The sequence below is a fragment of the Manacus candei genome, unplaced genomic scaffold, assembly GCF_025592945.1.
Source record: "Manacus candei isolate 608988 ecotype Guabito, Panama unplaced genomic scaffold, ASM2559294v1 h1tg000026l, whole genome shotgun sequence".
Classification (NCBI taxonomy): domain Eukaryota; kingdom Metazoa; phylum Chordata; class Aves; order Passeriformes; family Pipridae; genus Manacus; species Manacus candei.
Window position 1 is genome coordinate 1049077 of NW_026138074.1, and position 14882 is coordinate 1063958.

Consider the following 14882-nt stretch of genomic DNA (forward strand, 5'->3'; position numbering starts at 1 on the left):
CGATATCACACAACCCAATGACACAGTCAGTTTTAACAACATTTATTGAATCACAATTAACTGCAATCAATGCAACTGTGCCCTTTAAGTCAGGCTAATTCCTTAGTTTAATGGTATTTTTGCTCTTTACTTTGAAAGTACTATCCAGCAATCAAGGAGGCAAGAAGTGCCTGAGACACCCAGGGATGCAACGTGCTTAAGCAAGGCAACTGTTTGCACCCCACCGAGGCACCGATCCTACTCGATGATGGTGATAGCCTTCTCTGCAGAGATCCCTTTGATCTGGTTTGAGGTCAGCTTGGCTACTATTTTCTTCTCTCCTAGTCTTGTTGGAGTGCATATTACTTCAGACTTCATGATCCTTCCAGGCATTATATCCCTAAGGACAAAAAAACCCAAATAATCTCAGCATGAGTAAGGGTTCTTGTTTGCTGCTTTTGAATAATTTCACTTAAAGAAATAGGCAGTGTGTGTGTTTGTGGGCAGTGCTTCCCTTTTGTCATGACCCACGTGCAGCAAGTGGGGTGTGGCATGGTGGCACTGGCTGGTGGTCCTGTTGATCCTGGGGACCTTCCCTAAAGTTAGTTCCCGCTACTGCTGAAACATTCAGTTCAGCTCTGAAGGAAGCAGCTGTGTTCACACTGACCAGGCAGCACATGGCATCAGAGCAGGAGCACAGGGAGAGCCCCTGTCACGCCCCAATGCCCTGAGCCTGCCAACGTCTGTGTGCATCTTTCTCCTATGTGGACTGTGGCCAAACGTGGTGCAGTTTCAAACACAGCTGGCAAAGGGTCCTCTTATTCCAAATCCCCTAACCACTTCTCCAAGGGAAATTAAAAAAATAAATAAAGCAGAGTACTGCCAGGGTCATTTAATGGGCTCATCTCCTTACCCCTGATCAAACGTTGTCATCTTAAATATGCCCAAGCCTTCCACCATCAGCTTGCAGTTTTCCAGAGCCACGTTCAGCTTGTTCTTGAAGATGAAGGCACAGCTGAAGTCATTGTTCAGTTTGGCTACTTCGGGCATCTGGCAGAGGAGGAAAGAGAGGAACAAACCCAAAGATCAGGGATCAGAGGGGTAATAAAGGTTCCAGAGCTGCTGGAGGTTTGCTGTGCACCACCAGCATGGTGGTGCAACTCCTTCCACCCCTCTGTCCTTTCCACCCTCCTGTCCTTTCCACCCTCCCATGGAACTATGTTTTCCCAACTGGTTTCTCTCTGATTTCTCAACATGTTTTTCCTTCAGAAGATGGGATTGGAGATGGGCTCTGTACAAACTGTCCTCTTCCATCCCCTTCCCTCCAGCAACCCCTTCCTTCCCATTTTAGATGGGGCAATAATATTTTCATTTCATGGCTACTTTCAACTTTCAGGTAAGGGTTGAATAGCCAAATAAAATGCCGAGGACAGAGCATCCCAGGAGGCAGCTGTTTGGGATATCCTCCTGTGAATGCCACACTGAGCAGGGCTCAGTTCCCCAGGAGCCTGGCTGGTGCCTGCCTCACCTGGACAGTGATGGGGGGGTACTCAAATCTCATTGACGTCTCCTTGGTGAGTTTGTCATTTGTTTCCTTGACCTCAGCAATGGCAGTGACAAGAATGAGCACTTCATCATCCACCGAGGCCAATGCCTCCATATACGCATCAGGTGCTATTTTCAGAGGGATCTGCATTTCTGCAGGAAAGAAAATACAACTTGATGCTTCATCACACACTCAGGAATTGGGTGGCAAAGTCAGCTCTGGTGGCTGGTGTCTCAGGGTGTGGGATGAGCCATATTTCCTGAGACCATCCCGCTTTCCCTTCAGGGTGTAGCCTCTGTTGGGGGAAGCCCTGGCTGGGTGGGCGGTACCTGGCACATGCAGCCCATGGGAGGGGTAGCTGAGTCCCGACCATCCCTCTGCCCAGATGAGCACTGGCTCAGGCTCACATCCAGCATCTCAGCAGCCCTCATCCCCGGCTGCCCCAGCACTCAGGAGGAGGCAGAGGAGCAGGAGATTAGGTACATCTAAACCTGTTTCCCCCAGGGATTTCTCTGAGGCACTGCTTGCTATAAAATTGCTTGCTTTCCTTTCATTTCAGATTTTATTTTTAATTGTCTGGACAAGCTTCCAGTGGCTCAGAAAAGCCCTGAAGTCAGCAGTGCTGGTGTCTGAGCATTGCTTTAGCTGCAAAGCTTCCTGGCTTCTTGGAATAAAAACAAAAATGTCTGTCCTTTTCCCTAAATGTATGTACGTATGTATATATGTTGGACACACCTTTGTGTCCTACCCTGCTGCATTTTGACAGTATTAAGACACTCAGCACTCACCAACAGCAGAGATTTTTTTTTTTTTGCAAGAGTGACTCATGCTTGGAATGAGCAAAGAGTTGTTAATTATTCATCACTCGTTAGTCTCTTATTTAGCAAATTTCAGTTACACTGCTGGGGATCAGAAATGCAACCCAGGTCACTCAAAGATACACAATGCACAGGAGCAAACAGCTCTTGGGATCAGCCAGGCAGGCAGTCAGGAGGCGGAAGTTTGCTTGGGCAAAGAATTCAGAAAATACACTCACCAGCATCACCACCACCAAGATCAGAGTGGCAAACAAGAACAAAATAAGGCTGAAATTTCCAGCTATCTAAATCCTGTGAGGGATCTAATCCATCAAAACCTGCAGGGGCATCTTTGATGTTTATACAGTAAGGACAGGAGGGAGATACTCCAGCACACTTCACTCACACCACTCACACACACTCTCTCTGCCCACACTGATGTATTTCTAACCACCTCATTGAAGCTGCAGCAGGGACAGGGCCTTCATGTTTTAGTCCCTGCTACAGAGGGATCCCAGTCTGTAACTGAGACTTTCAAATGTGGTAACAAGGGAGGGAGGTAGCAGGCAGGCAATTTCTGCTCTTCACAAAGTACAGAGCCATACATTGGTCTACAGTGGAGCTATTACAAATCCCAGACTGCCACAGTAAATAGTGCACAGAACACACCAAGCTTTCTGGCCTTACCAGATTTGCCTTCAAGGTTGATGGTCTCCTTGATAGTTCCAAGGTTGGCCTGAACTTTTCCGGTATAGTACTGCAGCTGGCAAGAGCCAGCAAGATCAATGGTCCAGTTTCCAGGAGTAGATGTCTTCACTGTGATGGCCAGTTCAAGGGGATTGCCAGGATGCAAAGCTTCCGTATTGGTTATCTCAAGATGGAGCCCAGTCTTGGTGGCTGTCTCATGCAGGACCACAGGCTTGTTTGTACTTCTACGCATACCCTGTTCGTCCATAGTTGAAGCGTAACCTGAACGAGGAGTCAGTCCTGAAGGGCGTATGAAGGAGCAAGCTCTTTCCATGGACTTCCTTTCCTCTTTGGAGCCTGGATAAAGAAAAATATGGATGATATTTGTATCTCAGTCTCCTCACACAGAGCCATCTTCCCTTTATTTATGCTTCTGTTGCTAAGCAGAGAGGATGGAGGATGTCAGGGCACCTCCAGCCTCTGCTCAGGAGACCTTCCTGTTTACACTACCACCAAATCTAACTAGCATTTTGGACTAGAAGAATTTCCTGAAAGAGACACTTTTGGAGGATGGATGTTCTTAAATTTTTCAGCTTGATATTTTTGTCCTCCTCACTGGAAAGGGTTTAATAATCTAGGACAACATGGCTGGATCTGATAATTGTCAGGAGAAAACACAGGATTTTTTGTTTCTGATATGGTGTGAGGAAAGGAAAGACAAAAAGAAATAGAATGAAGAAATAAAGCAAAGGTCAGTCTGAAGACTAGGTTCATCACTCAGCCCACTTCTTTCATTGCCTGCTAACTTGCTTGTCCCTAAAGAGCAGCCTATAGGTGTCACTGTGGGCATGAGGATGCCCAGGATAAGTGCTGCCTCCCGAGGGTCTCCAGGTCTTACACCAGGTTTGTCATTGCAGCTACTCTTGCAGTTTTCTCCTGAGACAACACGTGTTGAGGGTGACCTACATGGTCAGGGGTCTCCTCTTTAGCACTACATTAGAGGATTCAGGCAGTCACCTTCAGGGTACTTGTACTGCAGGGTGATGTCTTCCCGCTTGTTCTGCCCCACGGCCTTTGTGCTGATGTTTTTGCCGATATCCTGGGTCTCCGTGCTAACCCTGATGTACTTATCCTTGCCGTTCACCTTCTTGACAATCCAGTAGACTTTGTCAGCATTCACCTCTGCATACACAAACTTGCTATCATAGGGCAAATACACTTCTCCTTCTCGGACAGCCTTCACTGGGCACGGACCACACTGGAAAACACCTAGAAAGTGCATTCAAGACCAGCTGATTTTCCAAAAATGAGCAGTGAATCCAATTTTTATTCCACTCTCAGACACACTAAAGCAGGAATCTGTGGCCATGGTAGTTGACACTTAGCAGTAAATTGTCCTCCAACTTAGTAATGAACTCCAAAAGCTCTTATTCATTCCACAGCTGCTTGGGTTTTTTTGTAGATGGCCAAGGTCTGGTAAGAGGTTTTATGTGTTTCCCCTCACTTATACAATTTTAAGGTTAGAAAGTCGCAGCTTAGTTATGGAGTTAACTGAGTCCAGACGTCTGTGTTTGAACTCCTGGCAATATTCCACTTTCTGCACTGCCTTGAGAATTAATGTTTTGGGGGTTTTTCTGCTTCCAAATTCCCTGAATTTGTGCAGGAAGGGTAGTCACCAATTTTGGTGGTCACTCCTCCCATCTACCAATGAACAGGCTCATGATCTCCATGACTTAGGTGTGCTCTAACCTCTGAAATGACATTCATGTCCCCATAGCATTCTACAAAGTTGTTTTTCTGCCTACCAAGAGATGCTGTTCCTCCCATCCTGGCCTGAGATGGCAGGAGCGAGAACTCCTGCTTTAGGGTGTCACTGCCCCAGCGCGTGAAGATGTGCATGGAGAGTATGTGCTTTGCTGAATGGGGAGCATGGCTTTCATACAAAATGTCCCTGCCTCCCTCAGGAGTTGCAGAAGAGCCTTTCTAGGCAAATCCTACCTTCACTTTGCTCCTGAGGAGTTGCATCAATTGCCTGCCAGCCATCATACCCATCTGGCAGGTCTGTCCGCTTCATCCAGACATCGTTCCACACGTGGAAGTTCCTGCATGCATTTGGGTTGGAAAGAAAAGGAGTGAGCTGTTACAGCCTGAAGAGTCATGATCCCCTCCCTCAGGCCTTTATTAAGGGCAGATTTAATAGGTATTCGTGTGTAACCCTGTGAAACCCCAGGCTTTATCTGTCCTGGGCAATAGGGGAAATTATCAAAGGAATTGCTGGGGGTGGGAAATGGGGCACTGCAAGGCAGCACAAGGGGTAGGAAGCATTAGCTCCATTTGACAGTACCAGACAGAGTCGAGAGACATCCAGTTCAGCTTTTCTCCTGATTCATTCAAGTAAATGTCAACTCTCAGGTTCTCCTCCGTATCATGTGCTGAGTTGAAGGTACTAACGCAGCGGGCTGGAACTCCCAAGCAACGCATGACTGCAGCATAGACCGACAAAACACAGGATCACAAAATCACTCAGGTTGGTGGGCACCTTTGGGGATCATCTCATCTGACCCCTCTGCCCACATAGGGTCTGCTAGAGGAGGTGCCCGGGACTGTGTCCAGATGGCTTTTGAATATCTTCAAGGATGTAGATTCCATAACCTCTCTGGACAACCCATGCCAGTGGTTGGTTACCCTCACGATGAAAAAAACTATTTCCCATGTTCAGACAGAACCTCCCATGTTTCAGGGTATGCCTATCACCTCTGGTCTTTTCACTGGGCATCACTTAGAAGAGCCTGTCTGTGCCCCACTCCTTCCTGTCAGGTATTTATACACAAGGATAAGACCCCCAGAGCCCTCTCTTCTCCAGGCTAAGCAATCCTGGCTTTCTCAGCCTCTCGTTACATGACAGACCCTGCCACCTCTGCTGCTCAGAGGCAGAGGAATTTGACTTTCTAGCACAGTAATTAGGATGTTAGAGAAGGGAGACAGTTCACTGTTTACCTGTAGTGAGGACTCCTGCGAAGACCCAACATTGGCCATAACTGACTGGCTTCTTTGTTTTGTAATACTTCTGCAAAATTGTGACACTCCCAATCCAATCCATAGGAGATGTCCCACCACTGTAATTCCCTGACCAGTTCCCCATCAGGACACCGCTGTCATCATTGGCATTAACCTGTGGCCACACACATATGCAAAGGAGAAAAATAAAGGAATGAGGCTGAATGAGGCTTAAATCCTCGTGGTCTCTGCTCTCCCTGTGTCTTCCCAGGTGTTCCACAGCGCTGTGGCACCCAGCAAGGCTTCTGGTGCTGTCTGGGGGCTCCCCTGGTTGGAAACCCTCTATCTGGGTATTTAGAGGGAGGTGGCACTGCTGCTCAGGGTAGTCAAAATTAACCCTGCACCCAGCGCTCCAAGAAGGGTCCCACCACAGAGAGCAGAAACTCCACCAAAACACAATCTTTGTGTTGACCCCACCAACACAGCTGATGAGGAAGAACAACCACTGGAGCAGCTGCAAGCTTTGGAGATGGGAAGATATTTTATTTTGTCCACCTCTTCCCTTGACCCAAAATGCCTCTGGCTCTTTTCTTGCAGTTTCTCAAAGAAATCTATTTCAGATGCTTCCTGAAATGGTGTTCACGGTCCCGGGGAAGGAAGAGCAAGTAAGAAGGAGGAGGGAGTTCTGGAGGGGCAAAGCACTTCACTGAGAGAGGCTTACCAAAGCAGACATGGCTCTGGACACAGATGCAGGATCCCTTCTATTGGCCAGACTGAGTTTGCTTTTGTCCAGTAGGTACATGCAGGCATCCAAGATGGATTCCTCAAACTGTTTGGTGAAGAAAATGGAGGCATTTTTATATGCTGCTCTAAAACAGAAGTTGCTTGTCAGTGTAAAGCAAATACTTGGAGGAAACTGTCTGACGAGCTCTAACTTCTAAACTTCCTTTATGATATTAAATTTTCAAGGCTATGGGGCTTCCCAAAGCTGTCTTCTCCAAAGAAGGGCTAAAATGAAATCCTAATCTCGAAGACAAAAGCCTGTCTCATGTATCTTGCAAACACCGTTGGAACCTGACCCAGTAATCTTTACTTCTGTGAGCAGTACTAAGTCACCAATGTCATACACCTGCAACTCTGCAAATTAATCACAAGAGTAATGAAAATTTAAGACCACTACAAATATTCCGTCTATTGACATAGGTACAAAATGAACGTTGGAAAAAAGAAAGGTACGTAAATGCAGATTATTGCAGCAAAGATTCCCAATAAGCAATTGGTGATAAGGCTCCCTGAGGTCCAATTCACAGAGATGTCAAACATCCGATCCAAAGAAGCTTGGCAGAATATCAATATCAATGCTCATTGCTTAACAGCAGAATAAATATTAGGATAGGAACAGCCCTATGGATGATGCCCTTTGGCCCCTTTTGTGTAAAGGCATCAGTGAGAGCACCTTTGTTGGGCTATCTGTATCCTGCAGCTTGAAATTGTAAACTTATTAAACAAACAAAAAAATGAAAACAAAAACAAAAACAGAAAACAGATTCCAACATCTTTTTGTGGGGAATTCTGTCTGGATATGGTGCAGGATACTCTGTTTGGGTGCCTGTGTGCTTTCTACAGGATGCCAGTAAATCTGCTCTGGCATCCACCTCTTATCTCTAACCCAAGCCAATTCGACATTCCTTTCCTCTGGAGTTATCTCACAGGCAGTGTGAAGGAACACCCTTCCTGAGAGAGTGGCTGATTGTGTCCTGGACCCAGCCATCAGTGAAGGCACCACTTGAAAGGTGATAACCTCTGCCAGCACTTCTACCTTTTTTATTCCTGTTCATGATGCAACAGGTAAATAATCAGACTTTTTTCCCCTGTCAGCCCCCTCCACAGCTCATGAGCTGGTTACCAACAGCTACAGTTGCATGAGAGCAGGAATTCTCATAAGGGAATTTTTTCAACCACAGCTCTGTCCTGAGTTTCAACATTCTTTGCCATGGATCACATGATCTGACTATAAATGTGCTGTTAAACACCGTTCTCCAGCTGTAGGTGGGTTACTCTAACCAGGTGAGCCCTCCCAGTGAAGGTGGTAGGACCATTCCAGCACTTTTTGCTACTCACAGGCTTAAGCTGTTTATAAGTCTGATTGACTGAAACAAATGCCGAAGGGGCGAATAAGGGGGTTTTACCTGCCCAAAATTCCAGGGCCTATCATATATGCTGTATGCAGACCCAACATAGATGTAGCCTGTGTCGTTGAGCACATACTCCTTTCTCTGTGCCTCATTGTCCATGAAGACAGCATCATCTGGAAAAAAAAAACCCTCAGAAGTTAGGTGGTTTGCACACATTATACAAAATTTCCCATGGAAAGCTAAACTGGGGGAATCAATGGTCTGCAATATTCACACCAAATAATGACCATGTAGTACTCACATTTTTTTGTTCCTATTGTGGAAGAATTTCCCCTAAGATTAACCTTTATTTTCCCCCTGTAGGTCTATTGCTACATGACCACTCTTTTATTATAGCAAAAAGCTTATTTCTGAACACTGTAGTGAACTAGGTAGGTAGCAGAGAGAACCTGGAAACTGATTCCAACTAAGAACACATGTTTTTTTCTCTGCTTATTTTTTGTCCGAATTTTAAGCCAACTCATTCCTCTCAGTTAACCTTTGTGATGGCTCAGGGAAACAGAGAGGGGTCACAAAGAGGTACCAACAGAGGTGACAGAGAGATGGTACTCTATGTCCTGTCACTGGAGAGTGCCCAGCAAGGAGCTGGCTCATTGTTATTGCCCAGCTTCCTACTAGCTCCATGAGGTTGCTGTTCGCAGTGTTTTATGGGGAAAAAGCAATGTATGTAAGAAAGAGAGGCAAAATATGAAGAAAAGTTCTGCCAAAGGACAGTCCCTGGCAGCAGTAATTATCACCCCCAGCTGCAGGACCGCTCACCTTTACACCAGGGATTGAACAAAAGGTAGATGACACCATTTTCAGGCTTGTAAATGTTAGTCCCAGTCTTCACGTTCAGGGTGTATTTTCCCACGGAGGCACTGGGTGAGCTGGTGACAGACAGCAGGCACTGAGGAGGCAACAAGGAGAGACAGCATGAGGGACACCCCACCATGGCTACAGGCACGGCACAAACATGGTGCCACAGGACCAGCATGAGTGGCAAAGCTGGTGGCCATAGAGGTCCATGCAGGGAGGGAGGGCAAGGCAGTAGGATGGGGCCAATACTGCCTGCGCATGGGGGGAAAAATGAATTAGGCAGGGCAAGGCTGCTGCCCACCTAAAATTATAGGACTAAGGGAAAGCAGGACAGGTATGAGGATGATTTGCTCTGTAGCTTCTGGTGGGCTTGGCACTGGGCATTGAGCCCCTTGTCCACAGGTTCTACCTCTTTGCCGTTCTTCTTGACAACGGAGATTTTCCACCCATTGAAACCCTGCTCCTTCTCCGGTTTCAGTGACATCAGGCTCCCCCTGACTTTTGTTGGATTTTCACCTGGAAACAAATTCAAGACAATATGTGGGAGGGTTGCACAGGTCTGCAATGCCCGTGCAGTGCCAGGATCAAGCAGCTGGAGGCTCCCAGGGCTCTCCCTCTTTGCCCAATGTCTGCAGAGGGGATCCTACTTACCGATGGTGAAGTGCAGTGACAGCTTGTCGGCAGCCCTCAGCTCCCTGTTGAGGCTGACCTGCACCTGGAAGGGCTGCCCGCGCCGCACCGCCAGGTTCTTGATGTTGTACCCATCCGTGTGGTGCTCGCGGGTGTTCTGGCTCTTAAGAAAGTCAATCCCAGTGGCCTTCAGACTGGTCTCTGGAAAGGCATTAGCAGAAAAGGAGAGGAAAAAAAAGAGATTAATGGTAATTGCTCAGTGAAGTTTTCTTCTTCTTATTGCAGCCCTGTGAGTTATCAAAACATCTAGAGAGCCCAGTGATCCAGCACAAGGAATCACATTGAGTATCAGTATAACTAATGGATTATCAAATAATAATTAACAGTAGCTTTTACTGCTCCCCACAAAATGTAGCACACTCAGTCAAGCAGGGAGTAAACCAAATGTGCCAAAATTCAGCTCCTCTCAATTGTTGAGATCCCCAGTGTCTCTGGAATGCCAAGGACCTGGGAAATGGGACTCTTAAGGACACTGAAGCTGATTCTTTATATTTCCCCCTCAAAAATTAGTCCCAAATAACATCACAGCAGTCATCACTCAACCTCTTACAGAAATCTGCATATGTGAATATTTGCAAGGTTTGTTTTCTTTTTCCGTGGACTTGGTTTCTTTTACAACCTGAGGAACCAAAGGAAGGCTGGAAGCTAGCTGTGCTGCAGAGATGTTGCCTGCCTAGGGGGATGATAAATGTGGGGGGCAAAGCACTATAAATTATAGTATAGTATAATAATGTATAATATATTTAATATAAAATCAAATATACAAAATATATTAATATTCTTTACTGTGAGGGTGGTGAGGCACTGGAACAGGTTGCCCAGAGCAGTTGTGGATGCCCCATCCCTGGAAGTGTTCAAGGTCAGATTGGATGGAGTCTGAGGAACCTGGACTAGTGAAAGGTGTCCCTGTCCATGGTAAGGGGATTGGAACTAGATGACCTTTTAGGTCCCTTCCAATCCAAGTTATTCTATGATTTTACTGTAATATAAAATAAGATAAATAGTATAAACCAATATAAAATAATATAAATACCCAGAGGTCAACCTCAGACACCCTGGGCAGTACAGTAAGAAAGCAGAGTCATGCTGCAGCAGTCCAGGGCCAAAGAGTAGGAGGTCAAGGCAGGAGGCTGTTCCTACTCCAGGTGGATTGCTGCAGCACACTCACCACAGGGCACTGTCCCCCTTCATGACAACTAGTGCTTTTCCCATTTGACTTCAGCACAGATTTGAACTCCAGCAAGAATCCCTTGCAAATGCCTCCCTCCCATTCATTTTCAACAGAGCAGCTGATTTTGTAAGTCATAATATTTAAAATCACTGTCTCCTCAGCTGCCCTTTACTCCTGCAACTCTGGACAGAAGCAGGGCTCGGAAAAGCCTCAGCAACTCTATGCCCAGCAGCTCATGGCTCAGGGCTGTGGTGTAGGAGTGGAGCTCTGAGAGGCACAACCCAGTGATACACTTGAGCAAAGAGAAAGCCCTCAGCTTTCAGTGGTGATGAGGATTTGGGGGTCACTGCATCAGGCTTTGGCAGGCTGCCCTGGTATGACAGGGAAAGCCAGAGCATGCCGGAATGTGGCTGAGCTGTATTTCTTTGGGAGCATTTTACCTGTCTTGGACCTGCCCATTAAATATCCTCAAAGGATAAACTCCGTGTGAACAGTAGGGAGTAACAATACCTCATAAGCACTTGTCTCATGAGTGATTCAGATGAAGATATGGGAGAGGCAAAAACGGCTTACGGTAACTTAGAAGTTAGCAAGTCAAAGGCATAATGGCTGAAGGGATTAATTCACCAAATGTCTTGACAGATTTGCATGATACCAGGCAACCATGCTAACATGAGTATCAACAAGAGCCATCCCTAACATTGAAGAGTCTGAAATCTGCTGGTATCTGCTGTGGCATGAGAGATGTCACATGCAGGGCTGGACCCAGGGCAGGCTGAAATCAGTGTCACACTGCCTACTGCAACCTGTGCTGGGCAGTAACTGCAGCCTTGAGTAAACTGAACTGACCAGATTACTACCTCTGCACATTTCTTCTTAGTAACTATATAAACCATATTTATCTTAATTACATTACAGATATCAGTGCCACAGTAAATAGACTTAAAATTGACCAGCACCTTTTGTTAACTGATACAGTTCTCAAGTGCTTTTTGTTTGCTTGCTGCATGCCAGTTGCTGACCTCAGGCTGATGTTTTGTGCAACGGGGCGTGCGTATGTTTATGTCAAAAAATTTCAGCTGGAACTAGCTGCTTAATCCTCTTGAGGATGAAGAGGAAGTCCATATTCCTTAGCATTAAGAAATCTGCAAACACTAAAGCTGCTCAGCCTTGTTCTTTATGGAAACCCTGGTGTTGTGCTGAGAAGATATCAGAAAACAGCCCTGGTGATGGGAGAGGGCTACGAAGAGATGTGGGACTTGAAGCGTAGGATGGCTGTGGGAAAGAGCTCTGGGGAAACCATCCTTCCAGCATTTCTTAACTTAGGAATTGCATTTCCATCCCCTGTTTCTAGACATCACCAATGTTGAGGATGCATGGAGAAAATCTGCAGACAACAGCTGCCTTGGAATATGGCCTGACAATGCTGCGCAGTGCCAAAGACCTGTCTCCGCTCAGCACTGCCCATCAATTGCACTGCATTTATTCCTGTGCAAACACACCCGTGACACCCTATGATCTGACCGGCACGGTGTCCTGCGCCAAGGAATGCCTCAGAGCGAGCCAGTGGCGCACCCATCACCACATCCGAGGGGGCTTGGCCGCAGCCTGTCTTCCCTGGGCAATCCACAACCTGCTGCTTTCAGCTTCCTGTTCTGCTCCCCGGCCAGGGCACGGAGCTGGGCACCCACACACCCCTAGTCCAGCTGCCTGCAGGCACCTCCATTTGCCAACACGGAAATTAATGATTTACAGCAGAGCTGAACATGCCAAGAATGTGCCCGCTCACGGGATGGAGGCTTGAGCTGCAAGAGGCAGTCCTGTCTGCTCTTGCTCCTGGGGCAATACAGAAGCAAACCCAAATCCCAAATGCTGTCAGATTTTTTTTCCTTCTTCTTTTTTTTTTTTTAACAGAAGAAATTTCAAGGCAGTACTTTTTTTATCTCCTAGTTCAATGATTTATCACTTATAGAGCTTGTTCGTACACTAACTCGCTGGTCCCATTGCATTGCTACCTGCTTGGAGAGATGTTCAGAGCTTCAAGAGCACAGTGATCAACCAGAACAAAACTGGGGACATGAGGACTTGGCACCGGTAAGGATCTGGGGCTGATGATGAGGTGATGTGGTTTAAAAAGAAATATTAACACGGAGCAGAATATTTATAGTAGGTCTGGTTTCAGTGAGAACAAGGGCTGCTCAGAAGGACAGGACAGAAGTGCGATGAGGACTGTGGTATTTTCAAGAGAGAACAAAATTTGGATACCCGCAGTTACTCCCGATCCTTGCCCAGCCTCCAGGTAAACACTCTCCTATCCCAGAGATGTGAGATCACATCCCAAGGATGCTGCTGTCCAAGACTTCCTGCTGTAGGCACTACCCAGCCTGCATGTGCAGCTGCTCAGCTACATCCCAAACCACAAGGATTTTGGACACCCTGGCGTTGGGCTGGCCAGTGGTAGTGGTTCGGCAGCTAAGCAGGAGTGACTCAGGCACCTTTCTAGGTATGTGCAGCATCTCCTGAGAATGGGGCAGCAGGACAGGACAGCCATGGGATGGAGCTCAAGCCCAAATAAATCCTCTTTTCAGTTATTTCACAACTTCCATCAGATGCTATCAACTGTCACTAAAGAGCAATAATCTACATGATTAAGTAACCTGAAACAAGAGAAATTCTTTTAACCTTGATGTGGAACAAGTTTAAAAGAGCTGCGTTTTTTCCCATCATTGATAGAACCACATGCCTAGAGGTTGATGAAAAGTGATGAAAAATGGGTTGCATTATTCGGTTGGTTTGCCAATCTGTCAAAACCAGAATTTGCACAGCCAGAGCAAACTGATCCCCCATGAGCAGTGGTAACACCAAAACTCCTTTCCCCAAGGTGTCACCCATGGCAATCAGAGGGGTGAGAATCTCTGGAGCTGCCATCCTCCTTGCAGTAGACTTGCCAAACCACACATCTAACATATCATATCACGCAGTAAAAACTCACCAGCGGTGCTGCTCATGGTTCTTGTCAGAGTTTCTACCTGAGATGCCTGCGATGCCAGCAGCTTCCAAGCTCCTGAGTAGTCTCTGCCACTTGCTTCTGACTGGGGAAAAGGAAGACAGGCTGCCCTTTTTATCTGTATCTTACTCTGAGGTGTCAGCAGGTCCACTGCCAAGGGGTGGTGTTTAGAGAAAGGAAGTTCCCGTGAAAAAAAAAATGACTACAACTCCCTCTACACATAGTCAGACTGAAAAACAGCGAAACTTAAATCCCGACTCACATGGAAGGTGATTTGCACAATCAGATGACAAGTGGACAGACCCTTCACTGACAAACAGTAAAATCATGGGCTAGATGAGTAATATGAATTCACCTCTGCCCTAATATCCAGGTCACCAGGACTGCAGCTCCAATGCTAACTTTTCAAGGAAGCCCACAAACATTTAATCCTTAGGAAAACAGAGTTCCCCATTAGGACCAGTCTAACTTTCTTTGAAGTTAATGAGATTTTTGTCATCACATTTGGGACGGAAGTACTTGAAGCTGTGGGCTAAAATCCAGAATTTACACATATGGGTTGGAAAGCCCAAGGATCCTGATGCTGCCCCCCTCCACATGGGGTGAGGCAGATGTCAAGGGAGATAGCCCAGTGGGAGCACTAAGTGGGAAAGAGGAAGAACATGCTATGTCCAGGAGGAGAAAGAAATGTGATGGAACAGAAGCTGTTTGCTGGCTGCTCTTTGCTGACCAAAGAAAGGACTCTGCTCAGGAGGTGGCTGGACCCCACGTGCCCCACTGCCACCATGATCCTTGGGGCGACTGAGGATGGAGAAATGAGTCTACCCCACAGAGGGGAGAGGTGATGGTATACAGGCCAACAGTGACATGGGCACAGTGAGATGACAATGAGATATAAACATGCCCCCAGATACCTAGAAATGTAGAGGTGGTTCAGCTGTGGGAGCAGCCTCAGCCCCCTGATGCCTCCATTCATGGCAGCAGCCCAGAGTCCAGCAAGGTAGGATTCCATCCA

At 46.8% G+C, this 14882-nt stretch overlaps 1 protein-coding gene across 1 annotated transcript; it reads right to left on the reverse strand.

Annotated features, from left to right (window-relative positions):
* Positions 1 to 43: 43 nt before the first annotated feature.
* Positions 44 to 14445, reverse strand: TGM4 (transglutaminase 4). Its single transcript, XM_051789201.1, has 14 exons — positions 13853 to 14445; positions 9651 to 9830; positions 9409 to 9515; positions 8961 to 9090; positions 8196 to 8314; positions 6728 to 6835; positions 6007 to 6181; positions 5354 to 5492; positions 5008 to 5111; positions 4027 to 4278; positions 3010 to 3366; positions 1508 to 1677; positions 893 to 1029; positions 44 to 379 (listed from the first exon to the last, which is right to left on the reverse strand). The coding sequence occupies exons 1-14, from the start codon at positions 13866 to 13868 to the stop codon at positions 238 to 240; spliced, it is 2136 nt and encodes a 711-aa protein (XP_051645161.1). The 5' UTR covers positions 13869 to 14445; the 3' UTR covers positions 44 to 237.
* Positions 14446 to 14882: the final 437 nt, after the last annotated feature.

Excerpts from the sequence above, each read along its gene's own strand:
- TGM4 (XM_051789201.1), bottom strand. Across the intron at positions 9,516-9,650 it reads GTCACTGCACTTCACCATCG|GTGAAAATCCAACAAAAGTC; the intron begins GTAAGTAGGATC and ends ATTTGTTTCCAG. Across the intron at positions 380-892 it reads ATGACAACGTTTGATCAGGG|GGATATAATGCCTGGAAGGA; the intron begins GTAAGGAGATGA and ends TTTTGTCCTTAG.